The 26727-nt window shown below is 35.4% G+C and overlaps 2 protein-coding genes and 2 pseudogenes across 2 annotated transcripts; 3 read left to right on the forward strand and 1 right to left on the reverse strand.

Moving 5' to 3' along the window:
- The first annotated feature begins 1221 nt into the window (after positions 1-1221).
- Positions 1222-2102, forward strand: LOC143452030 (acyl-CoA-binding protein pseudogene; annotated as a pseudogene).
- A 3172-nt stretch (positions 2103-5274) lies between these two features.
- Positions 5275-5384, forward strand: LOC143457923 (U5 spliceosomal RNA; annotated as a pseudogene).
- A 3957-nt stretch (positions 5385-9341) lies between these two features.
- On the reverse strand, positions 9342-14776 carry LOC143453266 (uncharacterized). The gene is made up of 7 exons (XM_076954534.1): positions 14524-14776; positions 14122-14308; positions 13830-14002; positions 11942-12128; positions 11571-11729; positions 10960-11055; positions 9342-10203 (listed from the first exon to the last, which is right to left on the reverse strand). The coding sequence occupies exons 1-7, from the start codon at positions 14683-14685 to the stop codon at positions 9593-9595; spliced, it is 1575 nt and encodes a 524-aa protein (XP_076810649.1). The 5' UTR covers positions 14686-14776; the 3' UTR covers positions 9342-9592.
- A 4698-nt stretch (positions 14777-19474) lies between these two features.
- LOC143453128 (glycine amidinotransferase, mitochondrial-like) lies at positions 19475-25530 on the forward strand. The gene is made up of 10 exons (XM_076954287.1): positions 19475-19712; positions 19955-20032; positions 20183-20293; positions 21000-21195; positions 22072-22262; positions 22342-22479; positions 23853-24017; positions 24190-24253; positions 24506-24622; positions 24921-25530. The coding sequence occupies exons 1-10, from the start codon at positions 19644-19646 to the stop codon at positions 25028-25030; spliced, it is 1239 nt and encodes a 412-aa protein (XP_076810402.1). The 5' UTR covers positions 19475-19643; the 3' UTR covers positions 25031-25530.
- Positions 25531-26727: the final 1197 nt, after the last annotated feature.

Raw genomic sequence — 26727 nt, forward strand, 5'->3', positions numbered from 1 at the left:
GTTCTTCTGCGTGAAGCAAGCTCGACGTAATCCATCGAAAATTAACTACGCTGCAAAAATATTCAATAAACTGAAATAAAAAAGTAACGGCTGCTGCCAACAGTGATGCGTTAAGAAAGATATTCTTATCTAAACAACGCCACGGCACTAACTTGAACGAGAATTCGAATTTTCGCATGCAGCAAAATGTGCAATTTTTGTGCATAACCAAGTGATTAAAACACACAATTTAATTTTTTAATTAAACAAATTAACATTCATGGCAACATAAATACAAGATATACAATGTAACAGTAATGACGTATGTTCTATTAATGCATAAACCACATAACTGTCACGGGATTATTTTTATGCACCCGTTTCATAGCCATCACATTGTACACTGTTTATTCGCACCACTCTTATAGGTTATATTAGTCAAATGTGTGGGTCAACTTCCGTTTTTATTCGCATTTTGTCATTTGTATGCATGCTCGTCACGTTTTATGTTTGCTCACGTGCTGCCGTATTTTACTTATTTATATGTACACATGTTTTTAGTCGATCTCTTGTGACGTCTTACATCGCTACCCTTAGGGCCTAATTGGTATTTAGCGTCCCGCGTTTATTTTCTCATTGCGTGGAATTTGTTTTGGATTAGTGTTGCGCTCGGCTGGAAGTGCAGGGCGAGTGTTAATTCAGTCTGCGTTTCAGTTTTATAGAAGTGGGATGGTTGTTTTTATCAAAGAAAAGCTATTAAAAGTTAGTAAAGCAAATGGAGCAAATGGAGCTAATTGACTAGCTGTAAAGCGGGAAGTTTCCTGGCTGAGAAAAAGTTTGGTTACATAACTACCTTAACTGCATTACAGTAGTTACATTTTGATATTTAAGATGGTTCTTTTATTGCGATAGTTGTTGATTGGACTACTTTCATTTTCTTCAGGTCTGTATATCTTTTTTCGTGAAATATATCTTTTTTCCCTTTCTTCCTCTTTCTCCTCCCCTATATATAGTGCGGATCGACTGTGCGCTTCTCTCGTATCACATTGCAACTGAATTAAGCATGACTCGAAACGTGTGCAAAATAAGACGATGGTTAAGATCTTGGCTTTTGTATTTATTTTTACAAATAAGGTGTACGTTATTGAACCTCGCATTTCTTCTTCAAAGCATACTTCAAAACTAACTACGATTAAGCTGTTATTATATGATTTCCTGGATAGAATCCTGAAGTATAAATTTAACGTGTGTGTATTTACTTTCAGTTTGTACGATAGGTTACAGTTGCAGAAAATTTTTACTAAATTATAACAAAATGACAAATTCAAAGGAATTCACTGAGGCTGCTCAGCTTGTAAAACAGTTGACAACCAGACCAAGTGATGCAGATTTACTTGAACTGTATGGATTTTACAAGCAAGCAACAGTTGGCGACTGCAACACGGAACGATCGGGTATGTTCGATCTGAAGGGCAAAGCAAAGTGGGACGCTTGGAATGGCAGAAAAGGCATGTCCACTGCAGATGCTGAAGCAAAATATATCGCAAAGGTTAAAGAACTTCAAGGAAAATAAAGCAAATAGACATTTCACATATCAGAATTTAATTTACGCCAAATTGATTGTATGCGTTTAACTGTGCTGGTCATTGGACATTTATACATTCAATTCTTTGGAAAGCTCCACGTCTGTAAGACGAAGTGAAACAATTCATGTCCCATGCTACATTTAACAAATTATGCTCAGTATTACTACACAAATATAATCAATACTTGTGTTTGATATATTTACCAACGCTATTTATCAAAATACTTGGCGTTATTAAAAACTAATTTTATGCAATAAATCCAGACTGTTTTTGTTAATTTATATTTACTGCAATATTATTGTGTGCTTTTGACCCGGCTAATAATTGTTGTGAATAAAACAACAGATGAAGTTTCGGAAGCAACGTTGTGACCTATATGGCATATTGTGAAAATGGAAGGTGTTGCACTTTTACTGTCGTTCATTGTTAAACTTATGATAAAGTCAGTTTCTGAATAGATGTATAGTAGTTGTTTAGCATTTTTTGGCTTGCAGTTATAAGTTTGTGTTTAATCTTGAATAAAACAGCCATAAGGGAGCTTGCATGCTTTGAGTGACGTAAAGTTGTTCTTTGATGATAACTGCTAAATAGCTAGTTAACGTGAGCCAACTTGTCCGCAAGTTAAAATTTGTTACCTCGATGATCAAATTTTAGCACTAAGTAACTCACAATGTATTTGGATCAGACATGCACATCATACAGCCCGCCAGAACTTTTTTGGTGGCCCGTTTACATACAACAATAGAAAATATATGTTTTAACTCTCGTGCCCATTTTTGGAGGTCCAGTAACAAGAAAATTTCTGTTAATCTGATATTAAAGGGAGTTGTACAGAGCTGACAAAACTTTGCACTCCACTAAAATAAATTTGTAATTAAGGTTGTCATTATAATATGACAAGTGTTACATACTTATAACACAATTACTTTGACAAATTTTGCCTATTCATCCCCTTCCATTCAAGTGTAACTTCACTTCACAAAAGCAAAAAAGTTTGTTTAATCTTGTTTCTGCTCGATCGTACCAGGTTGACCGGCATTTATGCGTAAAACAAGTGTCTCCATTACCCAGCTCAATAGATTGGAACCATAAGCAAGTTTGAGAAGTGGATGTCCTGGGCAAGCATTTGCCTAAAATGAACTGCCCAGCGTTTGGGATATGCAATCAGCATCACTTTTAACCAGTGCATTATAGCTGTTAGCTGTGCTTGTGTACATGTTCGCTGCAACAGTATGTGCTGTGCGCTTGTCGCCAACTCCTCGTGATGAACGAGTATAATGTACTCGTTGCGGTGCCCTGGTTGCCAAATCTTATCCAAACCGTCACAGTAATGATGTACACGAGAAGATTTCAAAACAAAAAAGATAGAAGCAGTAAAATTTCCTAGATAATAAAATTATCAAAATCCGTCACACAAAACTGGAGAAAAATTTGGTTAAAAGTCGGCTAAAGTTGCTGATTTTGAAATTCTCTCCGCCATTTGCAGTTCGAAAAATATGGTGGCGAAAACAGCAAAATGGTTTATTGTTCGGATTGTTCACATACTTCCCGAGGTAAATATTTGTTAATTTTTGTTGCCCTTTCGTGTTTTGAATTGTGCAGGACTGATTTACATGATATGAGACAAATGTTGTTGATAAAAAGTATTGTTCCTGCCTACTTTAAATGAAGTGTACAATCTGAAATGGGTTATAATTATAATCAGACGCTGCCAGTTTTTTAAGGCCGTATACCGATATCGCAGCACGTTTTCTGTGTGATGTATAGCAAGAAAGAAATATCTGTTTACCTTGATGGTTCTGGTGAGTATCATCATAGTTAATGTATAATCGATTTATTAACTGTACTTTGCACATTGATGCCAGACATAACTAATTAAAACACGTCAAGATCAAACAAGATTTTGTAAAAATTGCTGACATGGCTTGAAGTATACAGATAAGCGTGTTGTGTATACGTGACATTTTAATAAGCGATAAATGATTTTTAAGCTTTAGCAAATTGAACAACTTATTAGTATGTTACCTTGATATTCTTTTTTACCATTTACAGTTACGTTTCACAGTTACTGCTTTTTATTTTAAAGAAAACTTTTAATATGGCACAATCCTGACTTGCTGTATTTCTCTCAAAACTTAGCTTTGAAGGCTTTTTAGCAAAGTAGAAGCAAGTCACATTCAAGTAATATGTCAAATTACATTCATGTTAAGCTATAATATACATATATTTTGTATAAGTAGTAATTTATACACTTTGTACTTTATTGCTTTTTTTTAACAAAATTAGAACTGAAGCCTTAATTCTACTGGGTACAAGACAGAAAAGTTGTTTTCGTCAGTGTTTCTATATAAGCAGCAAACATCATTAGAGGTGTCTTGAAAAGCGACTAACAGACGTGGTTGCCGCATCAGGAAACGATGTTGCCTCCATGAAACAATCATCTGCCTCTCTTTCGAATGTTGCGTGTTGTCTTGGGAAATACTCTGTTACACCATATTGTTACGAGACCTTCATGAAAACGCGCGTGCTCGAGACTCGAATTGTATTTTTATCTCGATAGACTTTTAAATGGCGGTCGATCCGATAAATACCTTGGCCATTACTGTACTATTAATTACTTTTTTAAATCAAGACTGTTGGAAAGATGAAAATAATGAGCACAGTGCATCGCTTGTGTTTGCTTGCTCATGTAAGCTGTTCAGTCTGTTCCCGTCATGCAAGGAAAATCCATTGCCAGCTTCGAAAATATTAGTCTCACTTTGTTTATAACAAATGTCAAGTTTGTTTCTTCACTTCGTGGTACCTTATAAAAACAATTACTGTATTATCTGCTCGTTAACTGTTCGTGAACATGAATCTTATAGGTGCTATAGAACGTGCTATAGCTACAACGGTTAGCATCGTAACTTTTGCTCTGCACAATTAATGGCGAAAAATAAACAATACAATACAATACAATACAAGCTTCCTCGTTCTCTTTCTTATTTAGTCGGCTTGTGTCTTAAAGGTTGTGCCAGAACAGAGTGGACTAAATTGGTTTCAAGTATTTGATAGCCCGCGTGCCCGAGTTGAAATTCACACGTACATCATATATTTAAAAATATTTTTTTTGCTGTTTATTTTTCAAAGATATCTTATTGATAACATGTATATTTTCTATACACATTAAAAACACAAATGTTAACAACCGAAACCGTATATACGAAATGATATAGTTGCACAACAACAACAAATAATGATGTCATTAATTTTAGTATGTGTCTTGTCAGTACATGTCTTATCTTTAGTACACAGCCAGGCCAATGCCAAACTGTTGTTGTTATTCTACCTATACAGAACTAAGCAAGAAATAAGAATTAACATAACCAACAAGGCTGGTCACCCCCGTCTGACTGAGTTTACGCTGCTGTAGTCACGGTTCAGTAATTATCGGAAACACGCTTTTTATTCAAACGCCGGCCGAGCAATTATGGTTAGGCGGGGAAGCGTGTGTTTGACAAACGTTTATGCCTGAACTACAGCAAGATAATTATCTTTAAGAGTGATCTAAAAAAAGACATTTTGTTAGTAAAACTGCTTTATACACAATTAAAACGTAAATATATGCCATGAAACTATCAATAATTGCATATGATGTTACATATTACAAAAGTACCACAAACGCAAAGTTATTTTTGTTTTTTAGTACAATTTCTGCATATTGAATTCATCACTCTGGCTTCCCTTCACAGTATAAATCTTTCGCCTTTTACTAAAGATTTCCGTGTTTGGGAGCAATACAATGAGTCTGTTTATTTTTCTACCTTGCCAAGGCGAGGCAATATTCTTCATTAATTAAAAGTTAAACACAGCAGTTTGCCACGTTACTTACAATGTTAAAAGAACGTTTATGCCGGTTGCGTTCGATGGTCAGCGTCACTACACGGCGGTTATGACATACTCAATATTCCTGTGTATGCGGATTTGTTTTATTTAAAACGTTTGACCCCATTTTGCAGGGACAAAATAGAAAACAAGGTTCTGTCTTTCGAAAACCGCACGATAGAACACCAATTGTCCAACCTCCTCGGTTTCCAGATTGATAATAATCGTACACCGCATGCCACCTCCCCATCGATTTATTATGAACATATGCTCGGAATAATCAGGAAGCATCGTTTCTCACTGAAAGAGATTTTAAGTGGAAAAGTAAAAAAATACACCAGCGTATCATACGCGATTGTGACCCACAATCTTATTTTAATTCGCCAGAACAATCGACATGGCCCTAAGTACACAACGCAATCCTCGCAAACGCCCAAAGATCTTTCAACTACAGGTTAATATGGAATGATTTACCCACTCGAGATGATATGACCAACTTTGTCCCCTACACGGAAACAGCATGTCGTTTTTACGCCAACAGTCCCGACTTAGTGCTGCACACGATAGTTAAATGTAAAAAAATAAGCACTATTTGGGAATGTGCTTCCGGCGTTGCGCAAATTCTAACTGGTAGTGACGATATTAACTTCGATCCAACCACAATAACAAACTTCGACGGAATAGGTGGCCCAGATTTCGAATCTGCAGACATGTTAACCAATTGGCTAACAGTAGTAAAACAAAAGATTTGGAAATATAGAAACGCGATTCTGTTTGAAAACCAAACTTTTAACCCTGACGAAATTATCAGGTCTATTAAGAGGACCGCGTATGCTAGACGCACATGGGACCGGCGAAATGAAGGTCCCTTCAAACAGCAGATTGAAAAACTGTGTGCAGCAATGCAAAAGTATTTCACCCCGCCCTAACCATAGCTTTTGATGAAAAATGTCCACGCTTGTGCCGTTGCTTTGACGTCGTTATCAAACTTTTTATGACTTAGAACCTGTGTATTCTTGATAAACGTTGTGTTGTAATTGTTGCTTGCGATGTATAACCTTTAACCGTACCTGCCACATACGTTTTGCTTATACTTTATATATGTGTCATTAGTATAATCTTTTTACTTGCTTGAAAAAAGGAAGTTATACTGTACAATGATGTTGCGTGCCGGAAATAGTTCAATGTATGAAATAACTACGCGGGCCAAGTTTTATTGTAAAGCGGGCCGGATGTGGCCCGCGGCAGTTAGTTTGACATGTATCGTCTATGTAGACTACAGTGTCATAATTTTGAAAAATGCTAAAATTGCTATCACTAAGAATCTATTATACAAATAAAAATGCTCCTCTTTAAAATATCACGTATACAACACGTTTATCTGTACAATTCAAGCCATGTCAGCATTTTGTGCAAAATCTTGTTTGATTGTGACGTTTTTTAATGAGCTATGTCTGGCATCAATGTACAAAGTACAATTTATAGATCGATTATACATTAACCATGAACTTAGGTGGCTTGCAAGATTTTCACTAAACATTAACGACAGTGTGTATGACGCTTACCCTAACCAGGGTTATTCCCTATTGTGGAAAACCTGATGCCATCGGGTTAAATTTTTCTGGCACGTGAAAAACAACTTTATTTGTATTAAAATAAACAAAGCTCATTCTCATAATTTGCTAAAGCGTGTAAAACTTGTGAATTTATCATACGATTATAACCTTAAGAAATGAACTAAGCACACGATACATAAGTTGCACACGAAACGAGTTGACCTAAATTCAAAGAAAAGTTACAAGTATGTAGCCTATAACGGAGAAACAACTTTCAAAAATAATATATGTTGTGGTTAAGAAGTTATTGCCGAAAACGAATTGCTATGAGGGAGCTGGCGACGGCGATGGTAAAGTCACAGTGGGAAAAATATCTAGTTGATTTTTGTTATTTGAACAGTAAAGTTTTTAATTTGCCCTTATAACTTATACCTCTCAGTGCTTAGTAATATCAGATTGACTCTCTTAGCTCTATATAGTTTTCTTCATAAGAAACTAATTGCATGTTGATACGAAATTACTGACTCCAAAGGATAAACTATAGACTATTTCTTATCTGACTTCTGAATTAGGTCTACTAAATGCGTGTCCAGTTTAGAAGTTATTTAAAGTCGAAACTGTATCGGCTAAGTAAAATTAACAATCGCAATGCCGAGTATAAGAATCATATTTATTGTTTAAAGAATCAATTGTTATAATGCTAAACATAGACTCAGTAATTTAATTATTGCTATATTATGACACCATTGTGTCATATTATTCACTAACTTAAATTTTTCATGTCGTACTAAAGAGAGAGAGCCATTTAAATAGTCAGAATTGTAGTAAATGATGAAACTTGACTATAACATGGGAATGGAAGAAACGCAATAACTTGTGCAATAACGAGCAGGCCTAGGCACGTAGACCTAACCCTGTAAGGCTGTAGGCAATAACCTAAGTAGGCAGGTAACTAAAATTATCATAAAAACTTACGTGAGGACACATAATGGATATAACTGAAAGAAGTTGAAGGCCACAAAATCACATATCACAACTATTTGCGCAATATATCAGCTTGATATGCCATGGAGCTAGGAACGAAAAAGACAATATTCACAAGAAATGCATTTACGAACGACAAAATTACTTACATAGGTTACAAACACTACTGTACAGTTCTGGATCAAGAAAAGGTGTTGAAGTGATTTATAATTGCTATAAAAAATGAGAAATTTTAATACTGTAATGTTCTGTTGGTGAAGGAAAAAGGGCATTAAGCTTGCGCAATACGCTTGCAATAGAGTTACAAAACTATAAAACGGTTCACAATATTAAAAGGCGACTTAATGTGTATGGTATGATAATGTTTATTTTCGAAAAGAAGATGCTTTTTGCATGGCTTAAACACGGCGATGATTCCACCCATCCCCGTTTACCAAGCTAGTATTTGTGCAAGTTCTAAATGTCACATTTTTGAATTTTTTTTATATCGTATTGCCCAGATTTAGAACTGTCTACCAGGTCTACTGAACAGGAACAAGTATACTCGCGCCCGAACCTCTCGGCTACCTAGGCGACTTATCATTGGTTATGACGTTAATCACGTGGCAACTTGATAGCAATTAGAGATACAATACTGTATAAACACGTCAGCTAATAACATTAGACTTGATATAATCACATATTAGCCTCGGCTACTACTTTTTTGATCATTCGCACGGCTTCTATTCAACGGGGTCTTTTAATCAAGAAAATACTTTGTTATTTTCGTCACCTTTCTACGTCAATAACATTTTTTAGACAAACTTGTTTCTTTCTTTTATTAGTTGGCTGATACGTTTTGATACTGTGTAGTTACATTATAGCTTAATTTTGGCATTTAAAATGGCCTAACGCATGTATATGCGGTAATTCGTTTAATCAAAGCCATTGCGTGCATTTTCATGACTTTTGATGCCTTGCCACTGCTATTCACCGCAGCCGCATCTGGATTAAGATTAACTATTGTTCGAAGTGCGTCCTATCGACCTCACATACATAACTAGAACATCACAAGTGACAAGTTTTAGGGACCAGTGCAATAAGGAATCGTGCGCCTTTCAATGTTTACCACTTACTGCAGGGGAATCTTTCAATAGTTGGTTTCCCAACACTGTTTCTAGATTTCAATGAGCAGCATGTTACTAATTTGCAGCAGCACACATGCTGTTAACTGATGAGTGAGTTTATAAAAAATACGCAATTTAAAACCATGGACGTTCTTACGTCTTTTAAAGCTGATACTTTGTTTGCATCCGTATTGGTCTAATGATGAGTATTCATTGACGTTTTACTACTTTTAAGCCTACAAATTGTAGTAATGCAGTGTACACTGTACAGGTAAGCTTACATGTGCAATGCAATTTACACAGGTTTAAGTACAAGTGAAAACTTTGAACCTGAAGACTGATAGTTACAAAACGTACACGCAATTACAAGTGAGTCACATATCAACACTGCAATTAATCAAAGCAAAGCAACTTAGCAAACTACTAATGAAAAATTTCATTGTGCATAAAATTCACAGTGGTTGAAAAATAATTTGTCAGTTACATTGATAACTGCATTGTGATGAGATAATCATTTTTAAAAAGTAACTGCCATAATTGTCTCAATCAGCCGGTCAATGGAGTCCTCCGCACTGAGAGCAGGGATGCTGTCCGATGAAGCAAAGACTTCATGCAGCTGTGGAGCCACAACTGGTTCCAAGACCAAACTGATAGGAACACGAGAAGTTGGCTTTCTCGGCTGCTTTCCAAATGCAAGAGCAACTTCACAGTCAGGCAACTCACACGCGTCACGACGGCATTTACGTAGGTTCATGATGTACTTCGAGAATGAAAACAATTCATACTCATGATATCTCGTCATTTCATTAAGAATGGGTTCTTCTACACAATTATCAAAGTAGAATCCGTGGCTCCTACAGAGTCGGGTGCCAAAAAGGGCGATCGATCCATCTGCTTTCTTAGTCTCAAATTGAACGCCTTGAAGAAAACCGTCTACCACCATCTGCACTGCTTTATTTCTGCCTTCGTATGGAGGCATTTTGTAAATTTCAGCATCGATGCCTTCCATTCGTCCTACTTCTACAGCTCCATACTGTAAAATAAATTTCTTTGAAAGATCCCAAATCCATGTCTTTATTAGCTCTCCATTGTAACGAAGGTAGGCATGATATTTATGAAGCTGGTGCTCTGCGGAAAGAGCAAAAAAATTAATGTCCAATTTGCAATTTAAAACTTTAATTAGTGACAGCATACAATATCAGTACAGTCAGACCTTGCTTAATCGAATCATGAAAAGCAAAATCCCAGCGATATGACATGACGATTTAGATGTGGATATGCCAAATCGATAGTAGAAACACCAAGACTACTACCTAGACACCTGCTAGCCCAGATTGCTACAAACGCCACATATTTAAATATGAATTCGGTTTAGGTGCAGTGACTAAGCAATTTTCTAACATCCTTTACTTGAATTATTAGAGTTTGGACACAGTTGGACCTTTGTTAAAGCTCTTTTTTCGTGTCATAATCTAGTGTAATCCTAATCGCATGCTATCTTAGGTAACATGATTTCAAAATAATAAAATCATTCGATTTTGATTATATACCCTGTCTGGATAACTAACAAAACTGACATTTTTCGATGAAACAAAGTGGTCTAGATTAAAGAGTTTTAACTGTAATTATGTTAATAACAAATAATTATTTCTATAATATACAACAGATAATAATTATCAGTAAACAACAATTTTATAAAATAGACCAGTTTACCATCAGTAATTTTACAGTATAAAGTTATACATAATATCACAATGGATTCAATTTTAGTAGTCTCAATGTGGTGCATGTGTGGAATGTGGATATCTATTTGTGGTAACATTTTTAAAGGTATATGGAATTTCAAAATCACTAAGTTAGATGGGAAAATGGCAAATTCCATACCTTCAATACCCGACTGATTCAAAATATCAACCCAACTCATGGGAGCTGTCTCCTTCGGAACTTCATTTATTAAAACAGGATTTTCCACAGGATTTACTGAAAACAAACAACAATTTGTACCACTTCAAACTTATACTGTTTAGCTTTTACAAAGTGGACAATTAAATATTTTTTGTTAATTTCATAAAGTTTTACAAGCATTACTTATGAATTAATGCTTAAACACAAGCATGTAAAATTTTTTAGTATATATATATATATATGTAAAGTTATAATTAGTTTAAAAAAAAATTTATACAAAACTATGCATTATATTTTATATACGTGTAAAATTCGTAAATGCATATACAATTTGAATGTACAGTATATTTGTAATGATCTAATTTATCTTTGCCAAAATAATTTTGAAATGCATTTCAAAATGGAAGTACTGTCTGTATTATACACACGCATCTACTGTGTATATGAAACTGCTAAATTGCCTTCTTCTGGTTAAGTTTTTCCCTTTTGACTTTACTTTGTTTCATCACACAGTCCACTGTCCCATTTGTTGAAAGGGGTAAAACAAGATTTCATAACTGCCAAACTTTTTATGTCATTTGCATATTTACCTGTTCTATCTGCTGCAGTTGTGTAGTTCTGTAATTGTAGTTCTTGCTGCAAATCTGAATAGGTCACATTTCTAGATGAGTTCTCCAGGTCATCAGGAGTAACAGTTTCTATGTCTTGAGGTTGATCTTCAAAGAGGTTGCCGGATAAAGGAGGAAGCTCTGCACATAGTATAGATATTAATGCCATCATGGTATTTCAAATCAAACGCAGATTGCAAGTGGTAAAAGTGACAGATTGCTTAGTTTTTGGACTAAACACTTTTTCTTCATGCTAAACAATGCTCATTAACAAAGACACACCAATTAACCGATATAATAGAGATTTCAGTACTAATCAAAAATTTTCAAATCTTGGATGTCTCTGTAATTACCTTCTTGTGCATTGACAGCTAGGATGTCATGAGGAGACAAGTCGATATTTTTCATAAACTGCTCTCCAAGTGTATCACAATCACCAACTTCAGGGGAAGATATGCTAGACATTGGTAAAAACAGCTGAGTTCCATAACTCGCAACAGAAAAGTCTACACTTGGTGTCAGTGTCTGGGAAGCAGGGCTCTATAACAAAAATAAATATTTTATATAAATTGACCTTGTTAAAAATGGAAGCTGTAAATTCTGTAGCGAACTAAATGCATCAATCCTTTACCTAGGGCTGGACGCTTAAACTATATTTTCTTTCAGATTAGATTACCCTATTTAATCGATTACGAGTCGCAGCTTTTAAATTTTTTATTATCATTTTTGCAACTAATAATCAAGGGAAGCTTACACATTTTTTATCAAACCGAAATTTTGACTGGCACTTTTTGCCACTTTTATGAAGTAAAATCTTTCTCTCCTTCTTTCTTCTTTGTATCTCTCTTTTTATTTATTTATTGTATTTTATTGTGAATAGAAAACATATCTTACATCTATATATTACAAATATAGGTCTGCCATTTGATGAGTGCAGCTTAACATACAAATACAAGCAGCTTACAATCGAGGACAACTTACAATCAAGTAAATACAATATTTTTAACATCATAATTGATTCTTGTTAACAACACATATTTACTTCAGTTTGTTTCAGGCACATGATCTCAAGTGGCAGGTTTAAATTATATCACTGAATAGCAACACCTTGCTTTTGCCAGCCTAACTTCTTTTGGTTTTGGAGATTGGACACAAGTACTCAACGGGTATGCAGTGTATGTGAAACACACCCTAACACCTAATAGGCCTAATATATATATATGCGAGTATTTCTTTACTTCTTTCATACAGACAGTTGTAAAATTTAAAAAACATCTGAATTTTGTTATACAAGACAAAATAGTGTTTTAGCGTTACAAAAAATAGTTCTTTTTTTGCACTGTTACGTATAATGCAATTGCTGCATGTAAGTACAACGAACACACTCACCTACGAACAGAACTACTCAACCAATTTTTAGAAATGGATCATGTGGCACAGACTGGTTGCCTTAATTTACATGCTTATTTGCAACGGCATCATATTTTATCAGAATATTTTCTAGACAAAGCAAGTAATCCAATGACTTGTAGTAAAGAACAATAAAAAAGCTTTTAATGATACTACTGTGATAGTTTGGTGATAAAACAGTAACAAAATTTATAGTTTAGATGCATGCTTTATCATTGCACTCATCATAATCATTTCGGCATTTATGTGTGTGAAAGGAACAACATTTCCTTGTTTCCTTTGAAAATACGCCGACTATTTGGGGATAGGTGTGATAAATCGTTCAACTACTCTAGAGTGCAAAAAATGTGAAGAATTAGATTAATCTGTGATCTTGAACAACATTTGTTTCTTCGTGGCAAATTCTAAAACATATCTGTGTATTGTTATCTTTATAAAGGCATTTGCTTTAAGAATTTCTGTAATAACCTCTCCAATTATTGTTTTTACAAACCTTTTTATGTTTGTATGGGCCATTTTGTTAGCACTATGAAAAGTTCGCTTTGTGGTGCCAATAGATGTTGAAAATGCCCGTGCAACACTAAACTAAATTGTTCTTAATCTTTTACGAAGCAATATGTAAATAAAATATAGTTAATATAATCACCCATGTCTAAACTCAAAAGTTGGATTTTCAGTTTAGGGTCTGTAAGATACTTTCTCATAACTACAACAACAGCTTGCAACATTCATGTAAATAAGTGCATGACAATACAGCTTCTGATGTAAAAATATTGGTAAGAGAATTTACAATTTGAAATAGTTTTATGAAAATACCACACTGTTACGCACTGAAAAAATTCCACTTTTTCCTTCTGCAGCTGGTCCAGTGTTTACAATTAACCCTTCATCACATTGACTCCTTCGTACGTCTTGTGCTCTTTTGTATCCAGGAGCCTCAATCGAATTGTTTTGTTCGGGATTTTTAACACATTTTGGGTGACTGCGTTTGCGTTCAGCTTTATCTGAAACATTCAGCATAAATTGCGTATTTTTCAGGGCTTGAATTACATTTCAATATTTTTGTAAGTAATACTGAAACTTTGTAAATTTAACGGACTAGGATTCCACAACAAGGACCAACCTTTCACTTCGCTTGGCTGTAATAATCTGTAAACTCTGAAGTTGTTCATTTGTTGATCAGTGACACTCAGACTTCTGACATGTTCAAAATGTTTTGATTTGTCCAAAACACCGCGGAAATTTGTTTTTAAAGTTTGGTTATCAGGAGGATTGCTTTCATCAAATTTACCACGATGCCTCGCCCAAGCCTAAAAGATTGATCGTATCAATGATAAATCAGCTAGTAAAATGTTTATTATTGAACTAATGAATAGCTGATTAAAACATAGAGTTGGTGTTACCAGTTTACAGAACATGACAAATGTCAGCATTGTTCATGATTAAAACCATCCCCAACTAAAAACAACCAATACCTAATGATTTAAATAGCACAAAGGCTAAAACTGATTAAGTAACTACTTACTATGCGTACAGCTAATGTTTGTTCAGAGTTCTTTGTCCAGGGTATTTTAATTAAATGCTTGTCTCTATTGTACCACTCTAACCCATAGTTTCCTTGTTCAGTATTCCTTTGAAGCCACTGCCTTAGTGGAAGCTTGTAATCATCAGCGTTGTTATTAGCCATTGGCGTGTAGCTTATACAAATTTGAAACAGAAAAAGTATATATATATATATTTAAATTTACTGTTTCTTTGCTATGGAAAAATATTAAGAATAGTTTAACTAGATATATTGTGTCATTAAATGGCTATTATTCTGATATTTCAATGTGGTTATTTAGCTGTCTTGCTAAAAACGGCCTTACTCTGCAGTCCCGACAAGAAAGTACGGCAGTTTTCTACAAGAAATCGTGCATGCAAAGACATAAATTCTGGTGGGATGATCTGCACTGAAGGCTCAGTTCTTTGTGCATTTAATATAAATTGGCGTTCAAACAACCAGCTTTTCTTTGTTTATTTATGATAAAGTGGCGTGAAAATAAAAAAATTTGGCGTGCACGTTGATGAACCTCATTTGTGCAGCTGCCACACTTTCCACTATGGCAGTATGGTATGCAGTCCGGCAAAAAGTAAAATAATAAGCTAAGTCTGATCAGATTGCACAAACCGAAATAAATGTAAAGAAATCAACAACTTGGAAACACAACTTTAGCGTAAGTGCGTAACCTTATTTAAATCTGTTAATTTCTTAGCTTACAGGATCTAGCTTCCTACAGTCTACAGTACTAGTTTCTAGTTTACAGAACTTAGCTTGCACCTAGTTTCCACTTATCACAATCACGCTTTCCTATACAAGTTTTTGCCACTTTTGATAGCAGAAATACTTTTAATCAGAGAATACTTAAAACTTCCGGGTCTAGTAGGCCTATACAAGTGCACAACCAAATAACGTCACAATGTGAGTAGCTGGGGTCTAGTATACAAAGGCATCCTGTGGTTGTGCACTTGTATACTAGATCCAAACTTTCACGGTAAGCTTGTATATAAGCGGGTCAGTGACCATTATCGTTAGTCTTCTCTTCACAACGAGAATTTCCCGAAACTGTAGAAATAAAAGAAAACTTCACTATCGATTCGCTTTGTTTCCAGTATAGGTGAATACCCGGTTACACAGCGTAAATCCCCGACATGAAGGGTATACAGAACGGAAACAAATTCACTAAACGGGGAAATTCTAAAGAAGGTAGTAAAAACAAAACGCAACTTATCATGATAAGAAAATGTCACACCACATTGTTCAAACTATTAGGTATCGTATTGTTTAGTTTTCTTCATTGACTGTGGGGAGTGGAAGGAATGGTGCTAACCTCCTTATAGCAAACCATAACACGATATACGCTCACAAACAATCAACGAACGGGAAAAAGCGGCAAAGCCCGGAAGCTTAAAACGCGCAAAGTGTTAACTATACAGTGGTGCTATAACAGTGAAACGTTAGCTAGTCCACCAAACCTAACAAATGTTTATGTTGACCAAAAATTGTTTAATTAAAAATGAAAAAATACACACAGTAACAAAATTACAAGAATATAAATCGAAACAGACGGGGGAAGAGGACATGCTTACAAGGAGTTGTTCAACCTATTTGTGCATGTAAATGGTTAAAATAAACCTTACCAAAAGAAACACCATGCTAGTGCTCAGAATCCCGTCCAAGATAGCATACCGTAAAAACAAAGGACATTAAACAAACCGAAAGTAAAACGTTACTCTGCCCTCTAAATGAAAAAGGTTTTCAATAACTAAAAGAAGCAAAAAATAGATGCTGTAAGTTACAAATGAATTCAATAGCGTGCGTAATTCTAACGAAATAAGAAAGGCCTTTCGATGAATTGTTTGTTAAAGTTAAAATTTGTTTTTAAACCTGTTTGTTGTCAATATTGCAAGTGTAAATCAAGTTTTTTACTATTTTTTTGGAGTTTGGCGTTGCAGCGTAAATGATTCTCGTTTGCCACTATGTAGGTACATTAGAAGATATGTGGACGACCCACACCTCAAATGGTGTAGCCCAAATAAAAGGTAAGTCCTAAAACAAGTCGACCTTAATCCATAGATTGATTGTCTGCAAGTAGGCCATAGGCTATCTGATAAGGAATTTTTCAATAATAAGCTAATAGGTTAAAGCTTAGCAGTTTTTGCCTATATTATTGTAACAAATTTAAAGCAAAATTTGACGGAGTTGGCGGCGATTATGATGTCAGAATGTGAAATTAACATGCTTGATGGCTGGTGTTATAATTAAGTATGGTAGTAACCTACATTTAGTGGTAATATAATAATTCTTTTGAATTATAAATGATGTTTATTTTCGGCCGTTTATTTTTAACCGTTGCAAATAATTTTTATTTTCGGCATAAAAACATCGTTTTGCTAGAAAATGACGATAATGACAATGATGGTATAATGAACAATGACGATAATGACAATGGTGGTATAATGAACAATGACAATGGTGATAGACAATGTCGGTAATGGACAACATAGCAGTATTGGACAATAACGATAATAATCAGTGTTTCTATTTTTGTTAAAACAACAGCTCTTTTGAACATAGATCCCGATTTTGATTTCCACCCTGAAATAAACCAAATTCCACAGCCTCGTAAACATCTTAACTAAATGTTTTCAATTAAATTCTTCAGTTGTTTTCAAAACAATACTGATGCCCAAACTCTTGAAGTTAGTCAACTTAAATACAGTAGGCTAATAAATACGTCTGTATTGCTCAGGATATAAGGTAAATACGTGGTAAACAACAACAAATTAAATGGCTAGGCATCGATCTTGAGAATATATTGCCAATTTTCGCTTATACTGTAATGTTAAAACGTTGAAAATTTTATTAAATATTAACGTTAGGGGTGTACCCAGCCATATTTTGTGGATTCGGTCCGAAACCAAATTTTTGGGAAAAGTAACCAAATTACTTCGGCCGAATCGACCGAATCAAGCATTGAATGTATTCATACACCTATTCGTGTATTGTAAAAGTGAGCTGTGCTGAACAATGTCTTCACACAGCGGCTTATATAAGAAATAGAAGATTTGAATTATAGTATAGGACTTAGTTGTAACTTGAAATGGAAAGGTAAGTAAATGATATACTTAGATTTACTGTTACGTGCAACAACAATCATATCCGTTGTTGTTATAGTTTTCTTGCAATGAAGGAATTTTAAAGCAGGTTTTTAGAAGTGTTTTAATATTTAGTTTTTGGCCAAATCTTGAAATAATTTCGGCCAAAAACTGAATTAGGGTATTTCTACCCTATTCGGCTTGTTGAATATTCGGATTACGGAGCAGCTATAACTAACATGTTGAAATTTCGAATTTGCGGAAATGTACAAAACTCTGCTTGTCAATACCATATCTCCATACAATCAACTTATGCACGCGATCTCTTTGGGATATTCTGACGTCATAGCGTGGACAGCAACCAAACATTTTCGACACACTCAAAACACAAGCTATCGCAACAAATCAGAAACTTCATAACTGATTATTTCCGTTATTACTCAACCGATTTTAAACAGAATAACATATTTGCTTTCAGTAGAAAAAAACTTTCAAATCAAAAAACAATGTTTTCTCTACAGGTCCACTTTGAGCTGTTATTTTCAACTTACGCTTGTCGATTTATTACACGATTAAGTAATGTATGACTGAATACTTAAACTCACTTAAGAACATTATGCATGCCGCAATTCGAGCAACAAGAACACACCCATCGGTTTGCCAACTGCAATTTATAAATATAAAAGTTATAAAATTTCTTTGCTAACCACACGGAGTTGACAAAGAGTATATTAAATTTCATTTTACACGCGTGACTCAGCGCTATTGCCGCACCAGTAATCTCATTGTGACCAATTGTTGTTGTACTTCAGATTATACTGAGAAACAACAGTAGTTCACAGTAGTCAGGTTAACCCTATCCTAACCAGGCTCGCGAGTTTACTAAAAAACTAGGTGTGGCCGACCCCGTACACACATTTTCAATCGTTAATTACTAGAAAACTATACGTCGTAAACTTATCGGATTTTTACAGGTTAGTAGAAAAATCATCTGGCTTCCTGTATACATCATAATTGTAAAACTAAAGAAAGTGAATTTAGTGTAAATTAAGTATTTCTAAAAGTGACACATTTCTAGAAATTCTTCTTGTTACGCCGCGTCCCCGCTGTGCGGAAAACCAGTTGACCGCGAGAAGAGAACGAAAGAGAATAGTTAGTCGAGTTATTGGTGCGTAAATGAGTAATACGCTTCAATGCGGAGAGCAGAGCAAAGCAGAGGAAAATTATGAAAATATCGCAATATCTTAAAAATTACAAAATCCAACTTTATCAAACAAACATGGACAGATAGCTGAACATTTTTTAGGAAAAGTCACCAAATTTCAAGTTTCTACAGCAAACAATGCAACTGTACGCCACGTTTTGCTATGACAGTGTGCGGGAGAAGCCAAGCCTAGTTAGAATAGGGTTAAAGCTTGCATTGTTCTGTCTGTATAAGTCCCATGTCTATCGGTCGTGAAATCTTTCGCAGACAGTTTTGCTACTATTGCACTTGCAAATTCAGCCAAAACCCGAATTTGGGCGTTTTTAACCTTTTCGGCCTGCCGAATATTCGGTGCACCTCAATAGTATATGTTATATTTACGTAACGATTGAGAACTTAAGGCTTTAATCAGTTGCAACGAGTAAATATCAAAAAAGTTCAGGCATTCACCATGTAATATATGTGTGGCTTATTCCCGGCTGAAAGTCACCTACCAGATCGTGGCGTTTTTGCAATGCCTTAAAAAGAAAAAAGACTACGCAAACATTTCCTTCAATTCTGTTCTTATCGAAATTTGCAAACCGACGAACAAAATAGACTCAGCAGCGACACTAGCATCTCGTTTGTTTTGTACGTCACAAACGGCATGTGACGTCCTGCAACAGGAGAAAAAGGCGATGCTGTTGGGACACTTTTACAATTGGTGAAAACGAATTTAGTGCCTATAGGCAATAAATATATACATAAGTGACCTGTTTCATTTGAACTTGATTTCATTGGCGCAGTGTCGGTATCGTTTTGATATGAGTTGTTTTGGTTCAGTAGTTCGTTTGGTTTCGCAAGCCCAACTGTCCTGTATTCGTTCAAAGCCGGTAAGTATAGTAGTTGATAAAATACAATTTAAAGGTTTAAACAAACAATATTTGTTGAAGTTTTCCTAATCAGAAGTGAAAAGGTTTGTTAAACAAGTGATATTATCTCTCCTATTAATTAAGTTATTTTCTACGGTATTGAAAGTTCAAAGCCAATTGTTCAGAGCTAAGCGGAACATGATTCAATAAATGCAGGAAGAGGTAAAAGTGAAGCAAAAAACATCTTTGAATTGTATTTTTAGTTGTTACAGAAAATTTGTTCTGCTGTTTCTGTGGCAACTCGAAGGCAACATGTCGCTACGCAAATGTCTGCGCAGGAGGTAAACCATTTCCGAGAAGAGATCATTGTTAGGTCAATGTATAGTCTCAATTCATTCGGAATTTGGACGCGATGTTCTAAGTCAGCCATGTAATATTTTATGACGAATCGGCTTCATTTCAATGTCAGTGAACAAAGTATACCATTGCAGGAGAAAACAAAAATCCCAGTCTCTTCTCACAATGAATGGGATTTACTTGAGGAGGTTATAGTGGGGAGGGCCGAGAACGCTTGTGTTCCAGAATTTACCACGGAAGTCAAGGTAAAACGCAAACTAACTCGCATTTCTACTTTTAAATGCTTATAAATTGACGTGAGTAAGATTGTATTCTTATCAAACGTGTATTTGTACTTGTACCGAGACATGCCGAGTACGAACTCGGACATTTGTAACAAACGTCATCTTTTTTAAGTCTTCTCACCTATACCCGAAGTTTATCCAAACGTTTATTCTATCGCCCAAAAAGTGTAATATTGCTGCTAGAGCATTCTTTACAAGAGTAATTTAAAAGTTAATATAATGCCTTATAAAATTCGCCGTCAGTCACTACCAGGCCAGCACTTTCCGCTTGCATAATATGATAATAAACCCTACTTGTGAAACGTACTGGCCAGTTTCCGTCGGATACGTTTAGCTTCTTCACGTTACGCGTTGAATTTTCACCGGTCCGCACAAAACACTTAAGACTGTTCATTCATGTTTAAAAAAAGACTATTTATTTCCCTCAGTTATGAAACCAGACAAAAATGAATTCTGAATACTACAAAGTTTTGTTTTGTATAATTTGCTGCGATAATTCTTCCATGTCACTGGTTTGTGATAACTAGTATTATTTTTACACCTAAATATTTTTATATCGGTTAGTTTCAGACTAGTCACTTTTGGTTTATGTGCTTTCAGGTAATTATATTTGTTTTTTTAGTTGCACACGTAATGAGTTTAACCAGTCTATGTCATGCATATTCAGGCCAATACCTATGAAAAGTACTGGCCTTTCTACCAGAAATACGGCGGAAAGCCTTTTCCGAAGAAGCACATACAAAAGGCGGTCGAAGAAGTAGAAGAAATGTGCAGCATTCTGCAACAGGAAGGGGTTGTCGTTCGCAGACCGGATGTCGTGGAATGGGAGAAAGCATTCGAGACCCCAGATTTCAAGTCACGAGGTAATGGCCAAACGCCACAGCAACTCCACTATACTTATACTTTTGTGTGCAAATTTTGACGTTTAAAGATGGATTTGAACTTAACAGGTTAGATAACTTAACAATATGTATGTCACGTACGCTGCACAGTAACTAGGGCATGTAAACACTCCGTCATATATCTCAAAACTACAGCGTGTATAGCCTGCCAGAAACTTTCTATTAGTCCTAAATAGAAAATTCGCTAAGGCCTACTTAATTATTAACAAAGTCTAACTGTTCAGACCGTGGCGCGTATATATAATCTATTCAGCGTCGCTGTCAAGTGGGAACTTTGCTTTTTCAACCTGGGTCCAGATTACCTCCCTTAAGGCTTTGAATTAACTCACGTACACAAGCGACAAAAGATATTTTCCGTATACTCTGCGTTCCGTGGAACGATGATGTGGCATTTGTAAAAACGAAAACAATTTCACAACTTATTGCACTCCCATGTTTTGTTAACAGTAATAACTATATGCAAGTCACTGCGCAATGTACATTGTTCCACAATACCACAAATGCTTTGACGTTTTCGGAATTTGCGCGCAGGTTTTTCTTAGAAAGAGATTCCTGCATGTCATATTGCACGGGAATAGAAGGAAAAAATGGAATGTGGTCAAATTACACGACCGATTGCAGCAAAGAGAAATTAACCATTTGCATTCAACCATTTGCGTTTACTTTAAGATCTATTAACCAACCATACCATATTAACCATATTATTAACCAAATTAACCATACTATACAGTATACACTATCTTCAACAACAAGAAAAATATTTACCATGGTCGATTAACTAAGTTCATTTTACTTCCACTTCCATATACAGTAAATGAAGTCGTGCTTGCTATTTAGGTATGTATGCAGCAATGCCACGAGACATTCTCATTGTTATTGGTAACGAAATTATTGAGGCGCCAATGGCTTGGAGGTCAAGGTTCTTCGAATACCGTGCATATCGCTCTCTTATTAAGGAATACTTTACGGAGGGGGCGAAATGGACGGCAGCCCCTAAACCATTAATGTCCGACGAACTCTACGACATGGTCAGTATCTTAAGTGCTTTAAAAGTTAAAATCATTTAAATTGTTTCAAGGATACTTGTTTGCTTAATTTTTTTTGCAGAATTATCCCATGCACAGTGTCCAAGACAGACATGAATTGGCCAAAAAGGGACAATTTGTCACAACGGAATTCGAACCGTGCTTTGATGCTGCCGACTTCATCAGAGCAGGGCGGGATATTTTTGTTCAACGAAGTCAGGTGAGATATATGCGTAAGCGTCATAACGATATTTCATGAAAATATAGTTGTTAGCTGTACGCACCATTGCAAGTAATGACCCAGCGAAGCTATACTGTTCAGGTGATGGGTAAAAGTGCAACTTATGTTCGTCCGCAGCATCAGCAAGACAAATACCAATATCGTAGTGGTCTTTATACCAATTGCGATAAAGTTTTTGTGATGGCCGCAGTTTTGCATTTGAAATAGGTTGGTATGCGCATATAACTTTGCTTCGAGCAGAAGAAAGACCAAAAACCGAAGCGTTTTTCGGCAAATCCATGGGTTAGTAGGAGATTTTAACATGGAATATACCACAAGCTAATGCGAGGCAAATGGAGCCGTGGGCAGGATTTCGCGCCTTTCGTGTGGATCGAACTACTTTTTTTTGAACTTGCTCTTCACTTTAATGTTTTGTGCACAATTATGACGTCATGCTTTGGTGTGAAATCCACTACTGTAACACGTATATGTGACAATGGTCCAGTGGATGGGGTCGATTTACCATGGTTCTACTGTAGTAGTTTCTAAGAAAGAATTTCGTCCTTTTTTTGAAAAAAATAACTGTAAAAAGTTAAACGTTTTGACAAATTGTATAAGAATCGTAACTTCCTATTTAACTTTGTAGATTAAACATCTAATTTCAGAATGGAATTACAAATGATATATACAGGGCAATACTTGAGTTAAGTCATGCCGAAACGTCAACTCATAAGCTATTAGTATGTGGGTACGTGCCCGTAACAACTTGGCCTAAAAAACTTAAATTTGTCTGGTCCTGCAGTTTTCATAAATTTCCTACACGCACTCAACGCATGATCGCTGCATGGTCACTATTGGACCTTTCAATGTAGTAATTTTCCTTTCCTAATAGTAAGGTTGCTTATAATTAAATAAATCCCCGGTTCATAATGACTCAGTTCTAAGCAAATATTTGCACACCCATAAGCGTGTGCCAGTATAGTAATATGCTGCCTGGGATAAAAAAATGATATGTGTACAGTATTGCAGTTTTCATTCGTGTTTCATTTATACTTTACATGGTCAGTAGATGATCACTCCATGAGTTATGTAGTTAGTATTCTTTTTTATATTCCACTAAATCGCTTGTTTGCAGTTGTTCCAAAAGTATTTTGTATACCGGTTTGTCGACCTTTAGTTTGTCGATACGTGGCTATTACCAATCTAAGGTTTTGACGCCATTTTTAAGTTCACTGACCACAAAGACGTTTACGAGTTGTGATTACTAATTTTGCACTTCTTCAACTACAAATTCAACTTTCAATTTTAACGTTGTTTATTATTTGCATTAGGCCTAATCTTTCCTTCTTAATGTTCTATACCGATAAATTAAGGTCACAAATCTGATGGGTATCAAATGGATGGAAAGACACTTGGGCCCAGAATATAACCTCCACCAGTTAACTTTCAAAGATCCCAACCCAATGCACATTGACGCTACTTTCAACATCATTGGTCCTGGCTTGGTGGTGGCCAATCCTGACCGGCCGTGCAACGAGGTTAAAAATTCTTTAGAGCCAGTCTAAGCTGAAGAATGCAGTCTTGCAATCGCAGCAACAGCTAAATTAATGCATTTAGATTTTTAGCAACTAAAAGTCTGAATCGTGGCAATTTATTTTTAGCCCTTCTGTAACCCTTTTTTATTGTGATTAATAATTTTGAATATTTTAGATGCACCTGTTTAAGAAAGCTGGTTGGACCGTCGTAGAAGCACCAACACCCACTCGATCTGATGGTGAGTTATCAGTATAGTAACTAGGGCACTAGTCTATAGAGCAATCATTATTTGTCTTTAAATTGTGTTCTATGACGAAAAATACGTTAGCATTTCTAAGAAATTAGCAAAATGTGTGAGGTGTGATTTCCTCCAGTCTGATCCTGATTAGGAACCCATAAATTATACTGCAGGCTACTGATTTTAGTAATGAAGTAGTAAAAAGTAAAAGTCTAGTAAGTAAATTAAAAGCTGCGGAATCACGTTTTGTAGATCTTCCGTTGTGGATGTCATCAAAGTGGCTCAGCATGAACGTTCTTATGTTGGACGAGGAAAGGGTTATGTGCGACAAGAATGAAATCCCAACTATGAAGATGTTTGAGGAATTAGGTAATAGCTGCAGCTTACCTATACGCATTGGAGCCTATGCTGGCATTAAAATGCAAAAGCCTTCCCTTGACGTAACGTTTTACACCCTTGTTTTACCCACTTGCGACCAACAATTGTTAGAACTACAGTATAATATCCACTCAATTCATTCTTTCTTAAGATTCAAAATCTTTTTACACTTGGTTTTCTTGCTTGGTATTATCTTTGTATAACTATGCAAGTTTTGAAATAAGCAAAGACTACTGTTGCCAAAGCATTTGGAAGAAGCTTTCTCACTCAAATAAACGTTGTTTGCCAGGTATAACGACAATACCCGTAGACATACAGCATGCTAACTCGCTCGGTGGGGCGTTTCATTGTTGGACAACCGACGTCAGGAGGCGGGGAGAGTTAAAATCATACTTTTAAAAGATCTTACTCACATAATATTGTTATTCTCATCTGGTTCGAGTATCTTACATTTGCGTTAAATAAATTGTTTCCATTTATATGGAACATATAACATATACCTAAATAATGTAACATATTCCTATATTGTATCAAACGTTTATGCAGTGCATTTTTATATTGTCGTCTTCGTGCATCAGCATAGCCATAGGTACGGAACAGTTATAGTAAAGCTGATTTTTATTTTTTAATACTCTAATTTAATCTACAGTACATAAAGACAAAGTTTTCCAATTATGAAATTTAACATCAGTGTGTCAACTGATATTTTTATAAAATCATTTGAAAGTTAAATATTTTTAAAAAAGTGCCAAATATTTTACATTCTTGTAAAATTAGTTTGTGTTGATTAATTATTCCAGTTTGACATTGTCATGTGAATTCCAATTGTGTGCAGCAGTATTGATAATAGAAAAGGTTTTGATTTTGTGTAAAACTGAGTAAAAGATTTAATAACTTTATGTAGCTGGAAAAGTATAATTTACTTTCAGTGTTTTCTTTTTTATGTCACAAGGAAAAATTAAACAAAAAGATTAAAGATCGCATACCAAAGGGGCAATTAACTTAACCCTAAACTCATGAAATCAGTTAAGTTAGTTGATGAATGTTTTTTTGTCATGGAACCAAGCCAATCCATAATCGTTTTCATTTGAATGTTTAACAAGCCATGGTCTGATGGTCATGCTTTGCTCATCTCTGACAATATTTTGACTTTCCATTGTCTCTTATCTAGCTTAAATTCTTCTTCAGAACAAAGTAAAGTTGACAAATAGTTAGGACTTCAGCTTTGTTACGTCTCTAAGAATAAGCATATAAAAGCAGACTAAATTAAAAACATCAGAATAAAAAGAATAGTAGGCCACTTATAATGGAAGCTTCTACCAGGGAACTAAGCATGCAGACAGGAATTTTCTGTTAGTAGCATACTAAACGCCATGGACCCGTGACTATGATTAACATAATTGATCAAACTTCAAAGGCTTCTGCAAGATTTAAAAGTTTTGTTGAAAACAGAAACTTTTCTTTCCATGCTGGGAGTATGGCGAACTAAGAGTCGTGGGAAAGATGGTTTGCTGGACTTGTTTTTTATGAGGTGCGATGAAGGCACCTGAGTTTTCTAGACCGAATTTAGTGCAATGAAGTCGCTGTCTTAATTTGACATTTGTCGCTAGACTCCAGTTGACTATACAGAAGGTGTCTGCTTGCCAACTTAAGTCGCACATATATTCTCTAAACCTGAATTTTTTATTATCATATTCAAGACAAAGTCTGAAAAGTTGAATGTAAGAAAACTGATAAGTGGCGCTAAGTAATATCTGATAAGTAACAAATCGAGATAATACGACAGTCCTATTTTCTCCTTAACTGCAAATGTGATAACCCCACCTAGCAACAATGACAAATTCGTTCAACGGCCGCTACAGGAGTTTTTTATTTCCGTAAATATTTTTTTGAATGACGTAATGCAATGAATCTTTTAGTAAACTATGTGAAATAAAATAAATATCAATTCTTATTGTGAGCGCAGACACTGCTGTACACTAAAAATTTATGGCATTACGTCATTTATAAACCTATTCGTAGAAGTGAAAATGGGGAACTCCCAGCATGGAAAGAAAAGTTTCTGTTTTCAATAAAGTTAAAATCTAAATCGTGCA

The sequence above is a fragment of the Clavelina lepadiformis genome, chromosome 4 (assembly GCF_947623445.1).
Source record: "Clavelina lepadiformis chromosome 4, kaClaLepa1.1, whole genome shotgun sequence".
Taxonomy (NCBI): Eukaryota; Metazoa; Chordata; class Ascidiacea; order Aplousobranchia; family Clavelinidae; genus Clavelina; species Clavelina lepadiformis.

Excerpts from the sequence above, each read along its gene's own strand:
- LOC143453266 (XM_076954534.1), bottom strand. The coding sequence starts at position 14,685 with ATGGCTAATAACAACGCTGATGATTACAAGCTTCCACTAAGGCAGTGG. Across the intron at positions 14,309-14,523 it reads AAACATTAGCTGTACGCATA|GCTTGGGCGAGGCATCGTGG; the intron begins GTAAGTAGTTAC and ends TCAATCTTTTAG. Across the intron at positions 11,730-11,941 it reads AGCTGTCAATGCACAAGAAG|AGCTTCCTCCTTTATCCGGC; the intron begins GTAATTACAGAG and ends TACTATGTGCAG.
- LOC143453128 (XM_076954287.1), top strand. The coding sequence starts at position 19,644 with ATGAGTTGTTTTGGTTCAGTAGTTCGTTTGGTTTCGCAAGCCCAACTG. Across the intron at positions 24,018-24,189 it reads CTGACCGGCCGTGCAACGAG|ATGCACCTGTTTAAGAAAGC; the intron begins GTTAAAAATTCT and ends TGAATATTTTAG. Across the intron at positions 24,254-24,505 it reads AACACCCACTCGATCTGATG|ATCTTCCGTTGTGGATGTCA; the intron begins GTGAGTTATCAG and ends CACGTTTTGTAG.